This window comes from Danio aesculapii, chromosome 11 (genome assembly GCF_903798145.1).
Source record: "Danio aesculapii chromosome 11, fDanAes4.1, whole genome shotgun sequence".
In the NCBI taxonomy this organism is placed as follows: Eukaryota; Metazoa; Chordata; class Actinopteri; order Cypriniformes; family Danionidae; genus Danio; species Danio aesculapii.
The window spans coordinates 2,480,239-2,494,964 of NC_079445.1; the positions used below are offsets into that span (position 1 = coordinate 2,480,239).

Sequence of the window (14,726 nt, forward strand, 5' to 3'; positions counted from 1 at the left end):
ACATTACTCAGGTAGGCTGTGGCGTTGACACGATGCTCAATTGGTACTAATGAACCCAAAGTGACCACCAGCCTGAACTGTTGATACAAGGCAGGATGGATCCACGCTTACATGTTATTGATGCCAAATTCTGACCCGACCATCCGAATGACACAGCAGATATCGAGACTCATCAGGCCAGACAACGTTTCTCCAAAATTGATGCTGGAACAAATGACTTTTCATAAAATAATAATATATTTAAATAGTGAAAAAATATAATTATTATATTTCACAATATTACAGCTTTTACTGTTATGATTATATGAATACAGCATTTGTAAGTAGAAGAGACTTCTTTCAAAATATATATATTTATATATTTGACATTCAGTCTCATGAAGTTGAAGGCAAATTTTAGTGTTGCAATGTTTATTGTCAAGATTAATTTCCCTCTAAAGTAATTATTTTTTACCATTACTTTAGTTTTTTTATTACCCTAGTGAAGCCTTTAAATGTCACTTTAAGCTGAACACTAGTATCCTGAAGAATATCTTCAGAATATCTTAATCATGACAAAAACAGTTCATTCTATTTGCATTCAATTCATTCATTTTCTTTACAGCTTAGTCCCTTTATTAATTAGGGGTCGCCACAGCAGAATGAACTGCCAACTTATCCAGCATATGATTTACCCAGCGGATGCCCTTCCAGCCACATCCCAGGAGTGGGAAACACCCAAACACTCACACACACACTCATACACTACGGTCAGTTTAGTTCATTCAATTCAGCAGATGTGTTTTGACTTTGGGGGAAACCGGAGCACCCGGAGGAAACCCACCCCAACAAGGGGGGAACATGCCAAGTGACCCAGCCGGGACTCGAACCAGTGACCTTCTTGCTGTGTTAACTACTAAGCCACCATGCTGCCCGACACCTAATTTAATCAGTGTTAACTTGAAAGTGCTTTTCCATGTTGTTATTCCTTTGATAATATAGTTACATACTACTAAAACTAAAAATAAGAGTAGAGGTGACTTTATTTTAAATCATAATGACAGAAGCTCACTCATGTCAAAGATTTATCACTGAAAACTATCAAGTTACTACAAAAGGAACAGCAAAAATAGGCATTGTCAAGCATCACCACACTTCAGCAGAGCTTTCCAGCAGATGTCACGTTGTTGTACTCGTCAGCTGAACTCTCTGGTAGCCTGGAGAGAAGCGCCGTCTTTGGAAAATGCTGCAAAATTCCTGTCTGTGGATCAGTCTAAATGAAAAGAACAGAGCTGAGCAATGCATGGGCTGATTGATGGAATTTAGCATTACTTCACGACAATCAATCACAGGTCGAAGTCCATGACTGAACCAGAAAGAACACTAACTCCAGAATAATAACAGAAAACTATTTATAGTCAGGATGTCATGGTGGCGCAGTGGGTAGCACAATCGCCTCACAACAAGAAGGTCACTGGTTTGAGCCTCAGCTGGGTCAGTTGTCATTTCTGTGTGGAGTTTGCATGTTCTCCCCGTGTTGGTATGGGTTTTCATCCGGGTGCTCTGGTTTCCCCTACAAGTTTCCCAGTGATGGGTTGTGGCTGCGTAAAAAATATGCTGGTTAAGTTGGCGGTTCATTCCGCTGTGGTGACCCCAGATTAATAAGGGGACCAAGCCGAAAAGAGAAAGAATGAATGAACGAGTCTATGGTCGGCCTTTTTTAATGTTTTTAATGAAAATATTCATTTCTTTTTATATTTATTTAATATATTTAATATAATTGACAGTCCTCCTTTGAAAATTTTTATTTTTTTTAAATATTTCTTAATTGCTGTTTAACAAAGCAAGAACATTTTTTTCACAGTATTTTCTACTATATTTTTCTTCTGGAGAAAAAAATTAAATAAATAAATATAAATATATATATATATATATATATATATATATATATATATATATATATATATATATATATATATATATATATATATACAGTATATATACACATATATACACTACGGCCAATTTAGTTCATCCAATTCAGCTGATGACTTTGGACTTTGGCCTGGAGAAAACCCACGCCAACATGAGGAGAACATGCAAACTCCACACAGAAATGCCAACTGACCCAGCTGGGACTCAAACCAGCGACCTTTTTGCTGTGAGGCCACAGTGCTAACCACTGAGCCACTGTGTCACCCATAGAGAATTATTTGGCTCATATTCGCAACACCCAGTCTTTAAACCTCATAATAATAATGATAAGTAGTGAACTGGACATGTCTTCTTACCGCGTCTGAGAGAGCTCTCGGTCAATATCCTGCAGAGATTTTCCTTTGGTCTCTGGTAGAACAAGATAGATGAACACTGCGCCTGCTATTCCTACAACTCCATACACCAAGAATACTCCAGACAGGCCAATGACATCTGAGAAGAGTCAGAAGGATGAGCAAAATAAATAGTTTACTAATGCGTCTCATATGACGATGATCATCTTTGATGTAGTTAGCCTGTAGTGCACACCGATTATACTCAGGAAAGAAAAGGTGACTATGAGGTTTGCGCCCACATTGAAGCAGTTGATGAAGGAAAAGGCTCTTCCTCGGATGTCCTTCGGGAATATTTCACTCAGCACAACCCACGTCACTGTCAAACACACAGGAAAATGTTTTAAAGTGCACATTAAAACAGTCCAGGCTCATTCTGATTACGTACCCCTATATAGATTTCTGGAGAGCGCCAAATATGTCCCAGGAACTACGTTTTGATTTTCGTGAATCCACCAGAGGCCACTGTGTACACTTTTTGAGATCTCCATTATCTCTCACGAGTGCCATTTACACCTGCTGTTCTCAGGTAAATTCACCAGAGGTCACTGTCCACTGACTGACTGACTGACCGAGCACCCCACCCTCCTCCTCCCCTAAACCCAACCGAAATCGCTTTACAAAGCACAGATTGGCCAGTGTCCTCCCACTTCCCTAAACCCAACCGATAGTGTTTTCAAAAGTACCGAATGACCTGCACACCCACTTCCCTAAACCCAACCAACAGTGTTTATAAAAGCAATCCAGAAAAAGAAAAGCCCTCACGGCAGCCAGATTTTTACCACATTTTCAGAGTTTACCACGTTCTCTGTCATTTACTTGTAGTGGTGGGTAAAGCTAGGCTTCATGAAACACTGAAACAGTCAAAGCAAATGTGTCAAAGCTTCGTAACATGACACCTAGTGGTCATTTTTATGTATTGCTCTGGAACAGCTTTAGCAAAGAAACATGGAGTGTAGAGTTTTCTAAGTGACTTAGTGAAGTGGTGAGAGTTCCTGACTAGCATGCAGAGATTACAGGTTCGATTCCAGGGTGATGCCGCTATAAATTTAGTTTTTAAATGCTTTGTTCATCCTAATAAACACTTTGTGAATAAATGTCTTGTTTTGGTCATAAAAAACTATCAGTTTTTGAATAAATCAAGTCATAATTTCAGAGTATTTGTATAAGTCGGCATTCAAACTTGGGCCATTTGCAGCATAGTTACTTTGTGCACACGTACGGTCCGCTAGGCTACATGAGCGAGAGGATTTTAGCGACCCTGTCAGACAAACGCAGATTCGTTAGGTCTCAGAACGCTTCTAAAATGACAAATGCTTTGAATTGCTTTAGTCAAATGACCTGGTGTTTTGAAGATTAGTCAACAGTAAAAGTAGTCCACTTACTTGGTCCAAAGCTCACAGAGAAAGCGCTCACCACTGCCATCAAGCAGATGAAAATAATCCACTTATAAACATCCTCAGACTGCGAAAGGCTCTGTGAATGTTCAGGAACATCAAGAGTTTGAGAGCTAAACCCCACGCTTTCTTCATTTTCAGCAAATACCGTCAGATTTGAATGCGGTTTTACTGAAGTGCATCGTTTCGTTGTGTCGATCACTGATTGCCTGCATAGAAATCCAGTGAGAATCAATCCTACAGCCAACATCGAGCATCCACCAATCAGAAGTGATCTACGGCCGGCTCGATCTGAACACACCATCGCCAGTAGAGTCGTGATGACTTTAACAATCCCGAAACCCACAGACGCAAGAATTGCAGATGCACTGCTTTGAAATCCGACAGAGAACAGTATAGTTGAGGCGTAAAAGAGTACATTTGGTTGACCTGTAAACTGCTGACTCAGCACCAACCCAACACCAATCACTGTTCTCCTGCGCATGTTATCTTTGCTTTTAAAAAGGTCAAAAACACCGTATTTCTCACATTGCTGATGCCGATTTGATGTTTCCGTGTCCTCTGTTAATCTATCAGCTTGCCGACTATCATCGTCATGTATTACGAAGACTTCAGCTTGCTGCGGTAGAAACACAATGGATGCCAATTGGATGAGTGATGGAATAATAGCAAATCCAAACATGTACCTCCAGCCTGTTGTTGGGACATTATTGAAAATATAGTTGACGGCGTACGCTATCAAGATGCCAACCGTGATGCCAACTTCGTAAAGAGTCACCATCAACCCTCTGCGTTCAGGAGTGACCATCTCGGAGACGAAAATACAGCAGCTCATTGATGAAACAGTCATCGCGAAGCCAATCACGGCCCTACCGATGACCAGCGCAAAAATCGATGCGCTTGTAGTTAAAATAACGGAGCCCGCCAGGATGAGGAGATTGCTGAGTAAGATTGATGTTCTTCTGCCATGGCGGTCGATCATCCAGCCGCCGATTATTGATGCAAAGAGTGATCCGATCAGAAGAGCACTGACCACGGCCTCTTGCTGGACGCAGCCTAGAGAGAAGCGAGTCTGGAGTTGGGGAAGAGCACCGGATATTATACCCAGCTCATAGCCAAACACAACACCACCAAGAGTGGATGCAATGATGGTCAGAAGCAGGACAGAACAACCTGGAGCAGAGAAAATGATGCATCAATAACACTAAAATAGGCCATTCATGAGGAAAACAATGACTTTTCTCTGTTTAGAATATAGTTCCTCTATATGCATTCGTTCATATTCCTTTGGCTTAGTTCCTTTATTATAAACCCACGCCAACATGGGGAGATGTTGGGGAACTCCACACAGAAATGACAACTGAACTAGCCGGGACTTCTTGCTGTGAGGCAACAGTGCTAACCACTGAGCCACTGAACTGACCATTTCCTCTATATGTACAGTAGAAGCATTTATGTTTCAATTCAAATATATATATATATATATATATATATATATATATATATATATATATATATATATATATATATATATATATATATATATGTAATATTAATATATATATAATGTAATATTAACGATAATCACAACAAAAAAAACACAACATTTGGAAAAAAACATCTATATAAAACACACTTTTTAAAAATTCAGCTAGTATGGCAGGAAATTCATCAGATCTAAATAAATAAATGTATTAAATACTAAAATAAATAAACATTTTAATTTAACATTTACTATTAAAAACAGTTAAAATAATAAATTAAATAATTTAAAATAATAATAAATAAAATTAATATTTAAATTTAATCAAATATTTTAAAAAAACTGACTGAAATACATTTAAAGATATTTTAAAAAATGAATTTAAGAGGCTTCAAAATAAAACAAATAATAATAATAGATACGAACATAAGGTGGCACGGTGGCTCAGTGGTTGGCACTGTCACCTCACAGCAAGAAGGTCGCTGGTTTGAGTCAGTTGGCGTTTCTGTGTGGAGTTTGCATGTTCTCCTCATGTTGGAGTGGGTTTCCTCCGGGTGCTCCAGTTTTCCCCACAGTCCAAACACATGCTCTATAGGGGAATTGAATAAACTAAATTGGCCATAGTGTATCAGTGTGAATGAGTGTGTATGGGTGTTTCCCAGTAGTGGGTTGCAGCTGGAAGGGCATCCGCTGTGTAAAACATATGCTGGAATAGTTGGCGGCAGTCATTCCACGGTGGCGACCCCTGATGAATAAAGGGACTAAGCCAAAGGAAAATGAATGAATGAATGAAAGAACATAAAAACTATTGAAAATTCGAAAGTCACCAACATCTGGATTTAACAAAGACATAAAACAAAGAAATTAAAAGTCTTCTTATCTTACAAAAAATACACGGCAAGAAATTATGACCTTTCCAAAAACAAAATTGCAGGTTATATTATAATAATGATACAGTATTATGTTGTTTTGGATAAGCCCGTACAGCAAGTATAGCTGACTCAAATAATGACGTCAAACTACTTATCTAAAATGAGCTGAAACAACACAATTCTTGAGTTTTTCTTGGGCAATTTAATTGTTTTACGTTCAATCCACTTAAATTTGAAAATAATTAATAAATAAATAAAAAGTAACTTGTTGTCTTTACACAAAATGATTATGTGGAGCCCAGTATTGTTTACGGTGTATGTCACCATGCATGATAAATAATGTATTACAGGCTAAAAAGTAGATTACTGAATAAAAATGTCATATTTGTTTGCTCTAGTCTAGAGATAACCTAATCAATTATATTACCAGCAAACAGATAACATTCCTACGTAACGTTTTTTTTTTTTTTTTGGTTCTGATTTGACCACTTGTTTTTAATAGAACCAAAACTAATGTTAGATTAACCAAATACTAACATTTAAATTCCGTTAAGACTTTCTTGTCTAACCAAAAAAATTACATTTCACCCAAAAATGTAAATTCTGTCACCCTTTACTTGTTTCAAAACCTTTATTTTGAAAATCGTTTCTTCTGTTGAACACAAAAGAAGATACTTTTAAGAAAGCTGAAAACCTGTAACCATTGACTTCCATAGTATTTCTTTTTCCTACTATGGAAGTCAATAGTTGCATGTTTTCAGCTTCAAAATAACTTAATTTATGTTCAACATATTAAAGAAACTCGTTAACCATTTGAGAGAGTAAATACTGAGTGAATTTCGTTTTGGAGGAACTGTCCCTTTAAAAACAACGTCCAGGCAACCAAAAACTAACTTTCCCAGAACGTTCTGGAAACCAAAGCTCGTTAGCGGAGATAAAGTGTTTTCTTTTTCGTTAAAAATGACACTAGAAAACTCCAAACAAAAGTCCAACTTACCCATTTTGATGAGAATTTAAAGATGCTGCTTCATCAAATACGAAACAAGTCTGCCTCGTCGGAGAACATCATCTATTATTATCATAACAAACAGACAAAGAGTGAATGAAACCGAACTGAAGCTCGGTCTGATCTATAATCAGTGTCTGACTGTCGCCATGACGACTGTGATTCAATCAGATGAGGAGCTCTTGAAAGCGTTTCTCATTAGCTAAAAATAACCCCGAGTTCGTGTTTGTGTTTTTACCTCCAGTGCTGACCCTGGAGGTCTGGTTTATAGAGTTTGTTGAGTCCATTTGTAGTTGTAAAGTTTTCCCAAGTCTGTCGAAGGAGCGATAATAAAACAAAAGACGGAGGTAGAGACCTGAAAGTAGCTCAACCGCTAACTCACATTTCAGCACACCAGTAGAGATTGTTTAACCGATACAAAACTGCACATCGCTAAAGAGAAAACATAGTCAGTGTTTATAATGGAAAAGCTTCTGTATCAGAGTTTTACATCTGTCTTTTTGTTGCTGGAAAGTTCGCTGGAAGTTTGTCCTGTTCATCAGAGGAAGTGCAGCAGCGACGTGGCAGGAGCTGACAGTATGAGCTCTGCTGGGACAAAGACCTACTGTACTAACCACATCTGGCATAACCCGTCATTATAATATAATATAATATAATATAATATAATATAATATAATATAATATAATATAATATAATATAATATAATATAATATAATATTAATGAAGTTCTGTTACTTATTAGCTGGTTAATGCCATAGTATAATATAATACATTGGAGTTCTGTACTTATCACGTCTGGCATAACGCGTCACAATAATATAATATAATATAATATAATATAATATAATATAATATAATATAATATAATATAATATAATATAATATAAAAATAGTATGTTGCTTATTACAGCTGGCATAATTTGTCATAATATAATAATATATTAAAATTAATACAATGAAGTTCTGTTACTTATCAGAGCTAGCATAAAGTGTTATTATATAATATAATATAATATAATATAATATAATATAATATAATATAATATAATATAATATAATATAATATAATATAATATAATATAATATATAACTAAATAAATACGCTAAATAAATAAATAATTTCACAGTTTTCTAATGAATCATACTATAATTTAATATAATAAAAAATAAAGACTATAGAATAACGCATCGTTTCTGTAATATTTTATATTAGCTTTGACTAATTATGTTACTAACAAAAATAAGATGATATAATATAATATAATAAATATAATATAATGAACTTTTGTTACTTAATAGAGCTGGCATAACGATAATATAATTAATATAATAAAATATAATATAATATAAATAATATAATTAATATAATATAATATAATATAATATAATATAATAAATATAATATAATATAATATAATATAATATAATAAATATAATATAATAAATATAATATAATATAATATAATATAATATAATATAATATAATATAATATAATATAATAAATATAATATAATATAATAAATATAATATAATAAATATAATATAATATAATATAATAAATATAATATAATATAATAAATATAATATAATAAATATAATATAATATAATATAATATAATAAATATAATATAATAAATATAATATAATATAATATAATATAATATAATATAATATAATATAATATAATATAATATAATATAATATAATAAATATAATATAATATAATAAATATAATATAATATAATATAATATAATATAATAAATATAATATAATAAATATAATATAATATAATATAATATAATATAATATAATAAATATAATATAATATAATATAATATAATAAATATAATAAATATAATATAATAAATATAATATAATATAATATAATATAATATAATAAATATAATATAATATAATATAATATAATATAATATAATATAATATAATATAATATAATATAATAAATATAATATAATATAATATAATATAATATAATATAATAAATATAATATAATATAATAAATATAATATAATATAATATAATATAATATAATAAATATAATATAATATAATATAATATAATAAATATAATATAATATAATATAATATAATATAATATTATATAATATAATATAATATAATATAATAAATATAATATAATAAATATAATATAATATAATATAATAAATATAATATAATATAATATAATAAATATAATAAATATAATATAATATAATATAATATAATATAATAATGTTCTGTTACTCATCACAGCTGGCATAATGGAGTCATTATAATAGAATAGAATAAAAGATGTTTGTTATTACAGCTGGCATAACGCTTCACAAAGTAATAATAATAAAATATAGAATTATTTATACTATTTATTTAATGACTCATTAATTGTATTTTATTAATGTCTAACCCCAACCCTCACAGTAATGTAAAAACAGAAATTATGCAGATACTTATTTATATAATTTATTTAATTACTCATTAATTGTACTTTATTAACGCCTTCCCCTACACCAACCCTCACAGTGATGTAAAATATGGATTATTGTTGCAGTGTCACAAAAATTATGCCATATAGCATCCACAGCTGTATCCCATCTAGACTTACCTCCAGATGTCGCTGTGCGCTCGTGTATTTGATAACAGCAGTAGAAGAAGAGAGCGGCACATGGCAGTCTGTTAGAGGGTTTATTTTGGATCATGGCTCACACGGACTCAGCAAAAGCGGCTGTCCCGTACTATTTAAAAGAGGCACAGATGATTAAACAGGGCGCTGAGGCTCGGGTCTATCGAAGCACGTTTTTAGGTCGCTCTGTCATTATTAAAGAGAGATTTCCTAAATTATACCGCCATCCGGAAGTGGATGAGAAACTGACGCGCCGCAGAACAACACAGGAGGTGCGGTCCATACTGCGCTGCAGGAGAGCCGGTCAGTGCTGCTCTAAACTCACACACTAATCACTCTTATTGGTGTAAAGTTGGATTTATATTCGTACAGTCAGACTTTCTCCATAATAATGTATTTTCAGGGAAGTATTTTTTGCAAATTCTAAATAGTGAATTCGTATTAGCAGCCAGTGACCATTAAAGTACAACATTGTTGACATTAAGTAGAGCTGATGTTGTTTTTAAGTCATATTCAGTGTCGGGGAAAGTTACTTTTGGAAGTAATGCATTACAATATTGAGTTCCCTTCCTAAAAAAATAACTAGTTGCGTTTCCTAGTTACTTTATATGGTCAGTAATGTGTTACGTTACTTTTGAGTTACCTTTGCGTTACTTTTTCTGACCTGACTGAGGCTTGATCTCTTTCATAACTATCAGGGTTTTTTATTTTAAAGGGCCCATAGTTGACCTCTTTTTCATGATTAATTAATAATATTATGGTTCTTCTGAGTGTGACAATTAAAACACAATTCAGATTTTTTTATTATAATGTGTTAATAAGTGTCATGTTGGGGGCGTGTCCACAGCTCGCTGATTTAGGGGTGTGTTGCTTCACATATAAATTAGTTTCGGCTTCCCGCCAACGTAACAAGGGGGCGGAGCCATGAGCTCACCCGCTCTGAGTTTGCAACAGAGTCTGACAGGCAGACAGAGAAGGAGCAGGAGTGAGAGGATCAGCATTCAGTCGTACATGTACGACTCGGACACAGACTAAGCAGAGAGTACAAAATCATTTGTGTCTTTGTACAGTTTTACAGCCAACTGTGTGCTAGTTTCAAGTGCCGAGCTTGTACACAGAAACTAATAACCACGCACACTGAATTAACTTTGACTGAGGCACCGGATGCGCCACTCGAAGCCGCGACACGGCACACCAGACACTCTCTGTGGCGCGGCAGAAACATGAAGTGTCCCGAATCGTCGCGCCACGCATTTTTGAATTCTAAACATAGGTTTCTGCAGCGGTCTGTGGCGCCCAGCCGTCGACTTGAGTGTACCCTGATAGAAACCGATGTTTAGAATTCTAAAACGCATGCTAGTTAAGATCACAGGGAGCTTCTGGGATCGCGAGAAATGCAAACGGCTGAAGTATAAGGTAGACTCAATTAGAAGTACACATGTTTGCAAACCTACCTAAAGATACAACCAATAATTCCGATTAGAGCGATAATGTGGAGAATATTGATCTTGTGTTGAGCCCAATGAGCCTTGCATCTAAAAATTGAGCTAGCCTGTTCCTTTAGTGATATCGCTTCGACTCACGCTGAAAATGGCGGACGTGAATCAACAAACTGAGGATATGATGACGCGCCTGTCAATCAATATTGGTGGGCGGGGGACCGCACTCCTATGGTGCCCTTTAAACTAAGGACCTTTGCAATAGGGTGTATGCACACAGACTTTTAATTTCAGTCAGCCAGTCCCAGGGCTTCAGGTGAATTGTCATCCTGTACAAAATCGCAGCATTTAAGATCTGATTTCTTTTAAAAACAGCTATCTTCACTGCCTGGCTGAGATGAGATATAAAGTGGGTATCAGACCAAACAAGAAGCACGGCATTAAATTAATTTCTTTCGCACAATGCATTTAAAATATGACAATTTATTTCACCGCAGTATTTACAATGGAGTTTAAGCACTAACCTGACGGCGCCTGCGTTTAAACTTTTTTTCGCCTTTTTTACGCATTAACAACCAAATGAGTGCTTAAGTCTATTTGACTGATTATATTTGAATTACATTACAACATCGATGCTGTAAAAGGAACCGTATGAATTTGAAAATCGTCACATAAACCTTCACTTCAACTTCACCGGAAGTTCATCAATTGGCTGAACAACACTAGCTGTGCGTAAAGCCAACTAACAACACACTGTTTACCCCACACCTTTATTTACCCTAACAAAACACATAGAATGATAATAATGTGTATGATAATAATGTTTCTGCTGGCTTTAATAGGTTGTAAAACACAGATTTCTTGACGACATCTTTGGATATTTTTTCTGCTGGAGATACTGTTGTCCTTTAAAACAAAAATCGTAAATAAAAAAATCTTACACATACCTTAGGAACGGTATAGCAGAAATTTCGGTTTTAAAACCCTGACTTTTCCAAACCGCAGTATACCTTGAAAACGGTTATTGTCCCATGCCTAGTTTGGTGCAGACAGACAAATTGCTTGTCTCTGGAATCTTGTCGCGTCTTGTCAGAACATGGTGCGATGCGCAAAAAGAAGGATCCGCCCCCTAATCAATATTCAGTTTCAGTTAGAAGTACATTAACATACTAAAATAAAAGTCTTAATAACTTCTGATTCGCACAGACTTTAAAGTTCTGATGAACTGGAAGCTGCGCAGTTGTAACGCAGCTCCTATAAAAACGGAATATTAAATGAGAAAACAGTGGGCGTGGCTTGTTTTTTCTACTGCGAGCTGATTGGGTGTAGTAAAGTGGGCATTTCATTCAGAAAGATGGGGAAAAGGGTTTGTGGAGGGTTGCTGCAACCTAACAGACTCCTCCTGCTCATCACTTGTTTGTTTTAAAAACTGACAGTTGGAGGGGCGTGGTTAAGTATGTTAGCCCCGCCCAATACCTCACACTTTAATCTGAGAATTTAACTAAAAACAAACAGGAAGTGCATTTTCAGATTTTAATTAAATATTACAAGAGCAAACTATTGTTTTATTTTCTTAATGGCATGCACAGATGAATTGTTCAGCACAGAACTAGCAATGTGAGCTAACAAAATCACTATGTTTAGTATTGATTTCATGGGGACTTTAATGTAATTTCACCTACAATAACTAATGATCTTGTTTTTTTCACCTCAGGTATCAGCGCACCGGTTGTGTATTTTGTGGATTACGCCACACACTGCATCTTCCTGCAGGACGTGATTAACTCTGTATCAGTGCGAGACCACATCCGATCGCAGCCGGATGGTCTGCAGACCCTGGCGGAGCGCATCGGTGAAGTTCTGGCTCAGATGCACGATGAAGACGTCATTCACGGAGATCTGACCACCTCCAACATGCTGCTGACCAGCGGAGAACAACAACAAGACTTCAACCTGGTGCTCATCGACTTCGGCTTGAGCTACATCTCCGCTCTTCCGGAGGATAAAGGAGTGGATCTGTACGTGTTGGAGAAAGCCTTTCTCAGCACCCACCCCAAAACTGAGGCCTTGTTCCAGAGGCTTCTGAAGAGCTACAGCAATGCCTCTAAGAAGTCCACCGCGGTCATCAAGAAACTGGACGAAGTTCGGATGAGAGGGCGCAAGAGGTCAATGGTGGGATAAAACACTATATTATAGCAGTGAAGTGGATTCAATCATTCCAGCTTAAAGGATTAGTTCACTTCCTGAATGAAAATTTCCCAACCCTGTTCCTAAAGGCACACCAACAGTACACATTTTCAACCTCTCCCTAATCAAACACACCGGAATCATCTCATCAGAACATTAGTAGAGACTCCACAACCTGAAGTTAAAGGGTCAGATAAGAGAGACATCCAAAATATGTACTGTTGGAGTGCCTCTAGGAACAGGGTTGGGAAACACTGATCTAATATAACTAGTCAAACAAAAATTAAAGGGCTAGTTCACATTAAAATTAAAATGTTCTCACTGTTTACACTCAAGAATATGTTTGCTGCTTGTTCAAATGACTTATTTAGCTGAAACAACACAATTCTTGAGTGTTTTTGAGACAACTTAATTAGTTTAAGTCTTGAATTTAAATGTTCACCGTCATCTAAGACTGTTTCCCAACCCTGTTCCTGGAGGCACACCAGTGGTACATTACAAGCATGTCTTGGAAGTGAACTAACACTTGCAGTTTGATGTTGGAAATAGGTAAAGGTGTATTATTTGATAGAAATTAAATGTTGGTTAAACAGTGATTTGTTCTCATTTTAATGTTTCTTCTGAATGAAAATGGAGTTAATCTAAATCTAGTTCAAAATAAACCCTATTAAAAAACCGTGATGGATTTTTACAGCATATGCAACCAATAAGGAAGCGGCTTCAGAATGCTATTGTTGTAATGTGCGTTTAATCAGTAATATACTGCATATATAAACATCATGACTGATGGTAGAAAAGCTCATTACCTGGGACATCATGCAAATATAAAAACAACCCAGGCTCATTCTGAGAACGTAGTCCCGGAGACGTTTCTGGATGCCGCGAAATACGTCCCGGGAGGTACGTATTTTTGCAGTTTTTGTTTTCGTGAGTCCGCGAGAGGCTGCTGTGCGAGCTTTTTCCTGCGCCGTTCTCACGTAAACCCGCTAGAGGCCGCTGTCAAACGACCTTCCGCCTGGATGACAGAATGATTGACCGTGCGACCGGCCAATCGGCTGACCCACCCTCCTCCGTCCCTTAAACCCAACCAACGACAATTCACAAAAGCCGTCCAGAAAAAGAAAAGCCCTCGACTGATTTTTACCACGTTTTTGGATTTTGACCACATTCTCACCCTGTGACGAACTTGTTCGCTTTATTTTTTGGATTTTGTTTTTGTTTTCTTACCTGATTTCTGGAACTGCTCTTCCCCAGACTCAAACCCGGTCGTCGTCGTCATGGTCAGCCCCTCTCTGCGCCTCGAGTCCGCCAGAGTACACGAAGAGCTAACCGGACAAACTGGTTACAGCGGGAAAGCCCTCCACACGGAGGCGAGCGGCCGGCCGGCAAGCG

At 35.8% G+C, this 14,726-nt stretch overlaps 2 protein-coding genes across 2 annotated transcripts; one reads left to right on the forward strand and one right to left on the reverse strand.

The window, feature by feature from the left end:
- Positions 1-1,004: 1,004 nt before the first annotated feature.
- On the reverse strand, positions 1,005-7,639 carry slc2a10 (solute carrier family 2 member 10). The gene is made up of 6 exons (XM_056468697.1): positions 7,303-7,639; positions 7,056-7,127; positions 3,692-4,876; positions 2,503-2,625; positions 2,271-2,406; positions 1,005-1,252 (listed from the first exon to the last, which is right to left on the reverse strand). The coding sequence occupies exons 2-6, from the start codon at positions 7,057-7,059 to the stop codon at positions 1,159-1,161; spliced, it is 1,542 nt and encodes a 513-aa protein (XP_056324672.1). The 5' UTR covers positions 7,060-7,127; positions 7,303-7,639; the 3' UTR covers positions 1,005-1,158.
- Positions 7,640-9,735: 2,096 nt separating this feature from the next.
- Positions 9,736-13,930, forward strand: tp53rk (TP53 regulating kinase). The gene is made up of 2 exons (XM_056468783.1): positions 9,736-10,011; positions 12,862-13,930. Exons 1-2 carry the CDS (start codon positions 9,783-9,785, stop codon positions 13,326-13,328), a joined length of 696 nt encoding a protein of 231 aa, XP_056324758.1. The 5' UTR covers positions 9,736-9,782; the 3' UTR covers positions 13,329-13,930.
- The last annotated feature ends 796 nt before the right edge of the window (positions 13,931-14,726 follow it).

Bases quoted from the DNA above. Each gene is read 5' to 3' on its own strand.
- slc2a10 (XM_056468697.1), bottom strand. The intron at 2,407-2,502 runs GTGTGCACTACA...GACTCTTCTCAG, and splicing joins TTCTTTCCTGAGTATAATCG to ATGTCATTGGCCTGTCTGGA. The intron at 1,253-2,270 runs GTAAGAAGACAT...CTTTTCATTTAG, and splicing joins CGAGAGCTCTCTCAGACGCG to ACTGATCCACAGACAGGAAT.
- tp53rk (XM_056468783.1), top strand. From the start codon at position 9,783: ATGGCTCACACGGACTCAGCAAAAGCGGCTGTCCCGTACTATTTAAAA. The intron at 10,012-12,861 runs GTCAGTGCTGCT...TTTTCACCTCAG, and splicing joins ACTGCGCTGCAGGAGAGCCG to GTATCAGCGCACCGGTTGTG.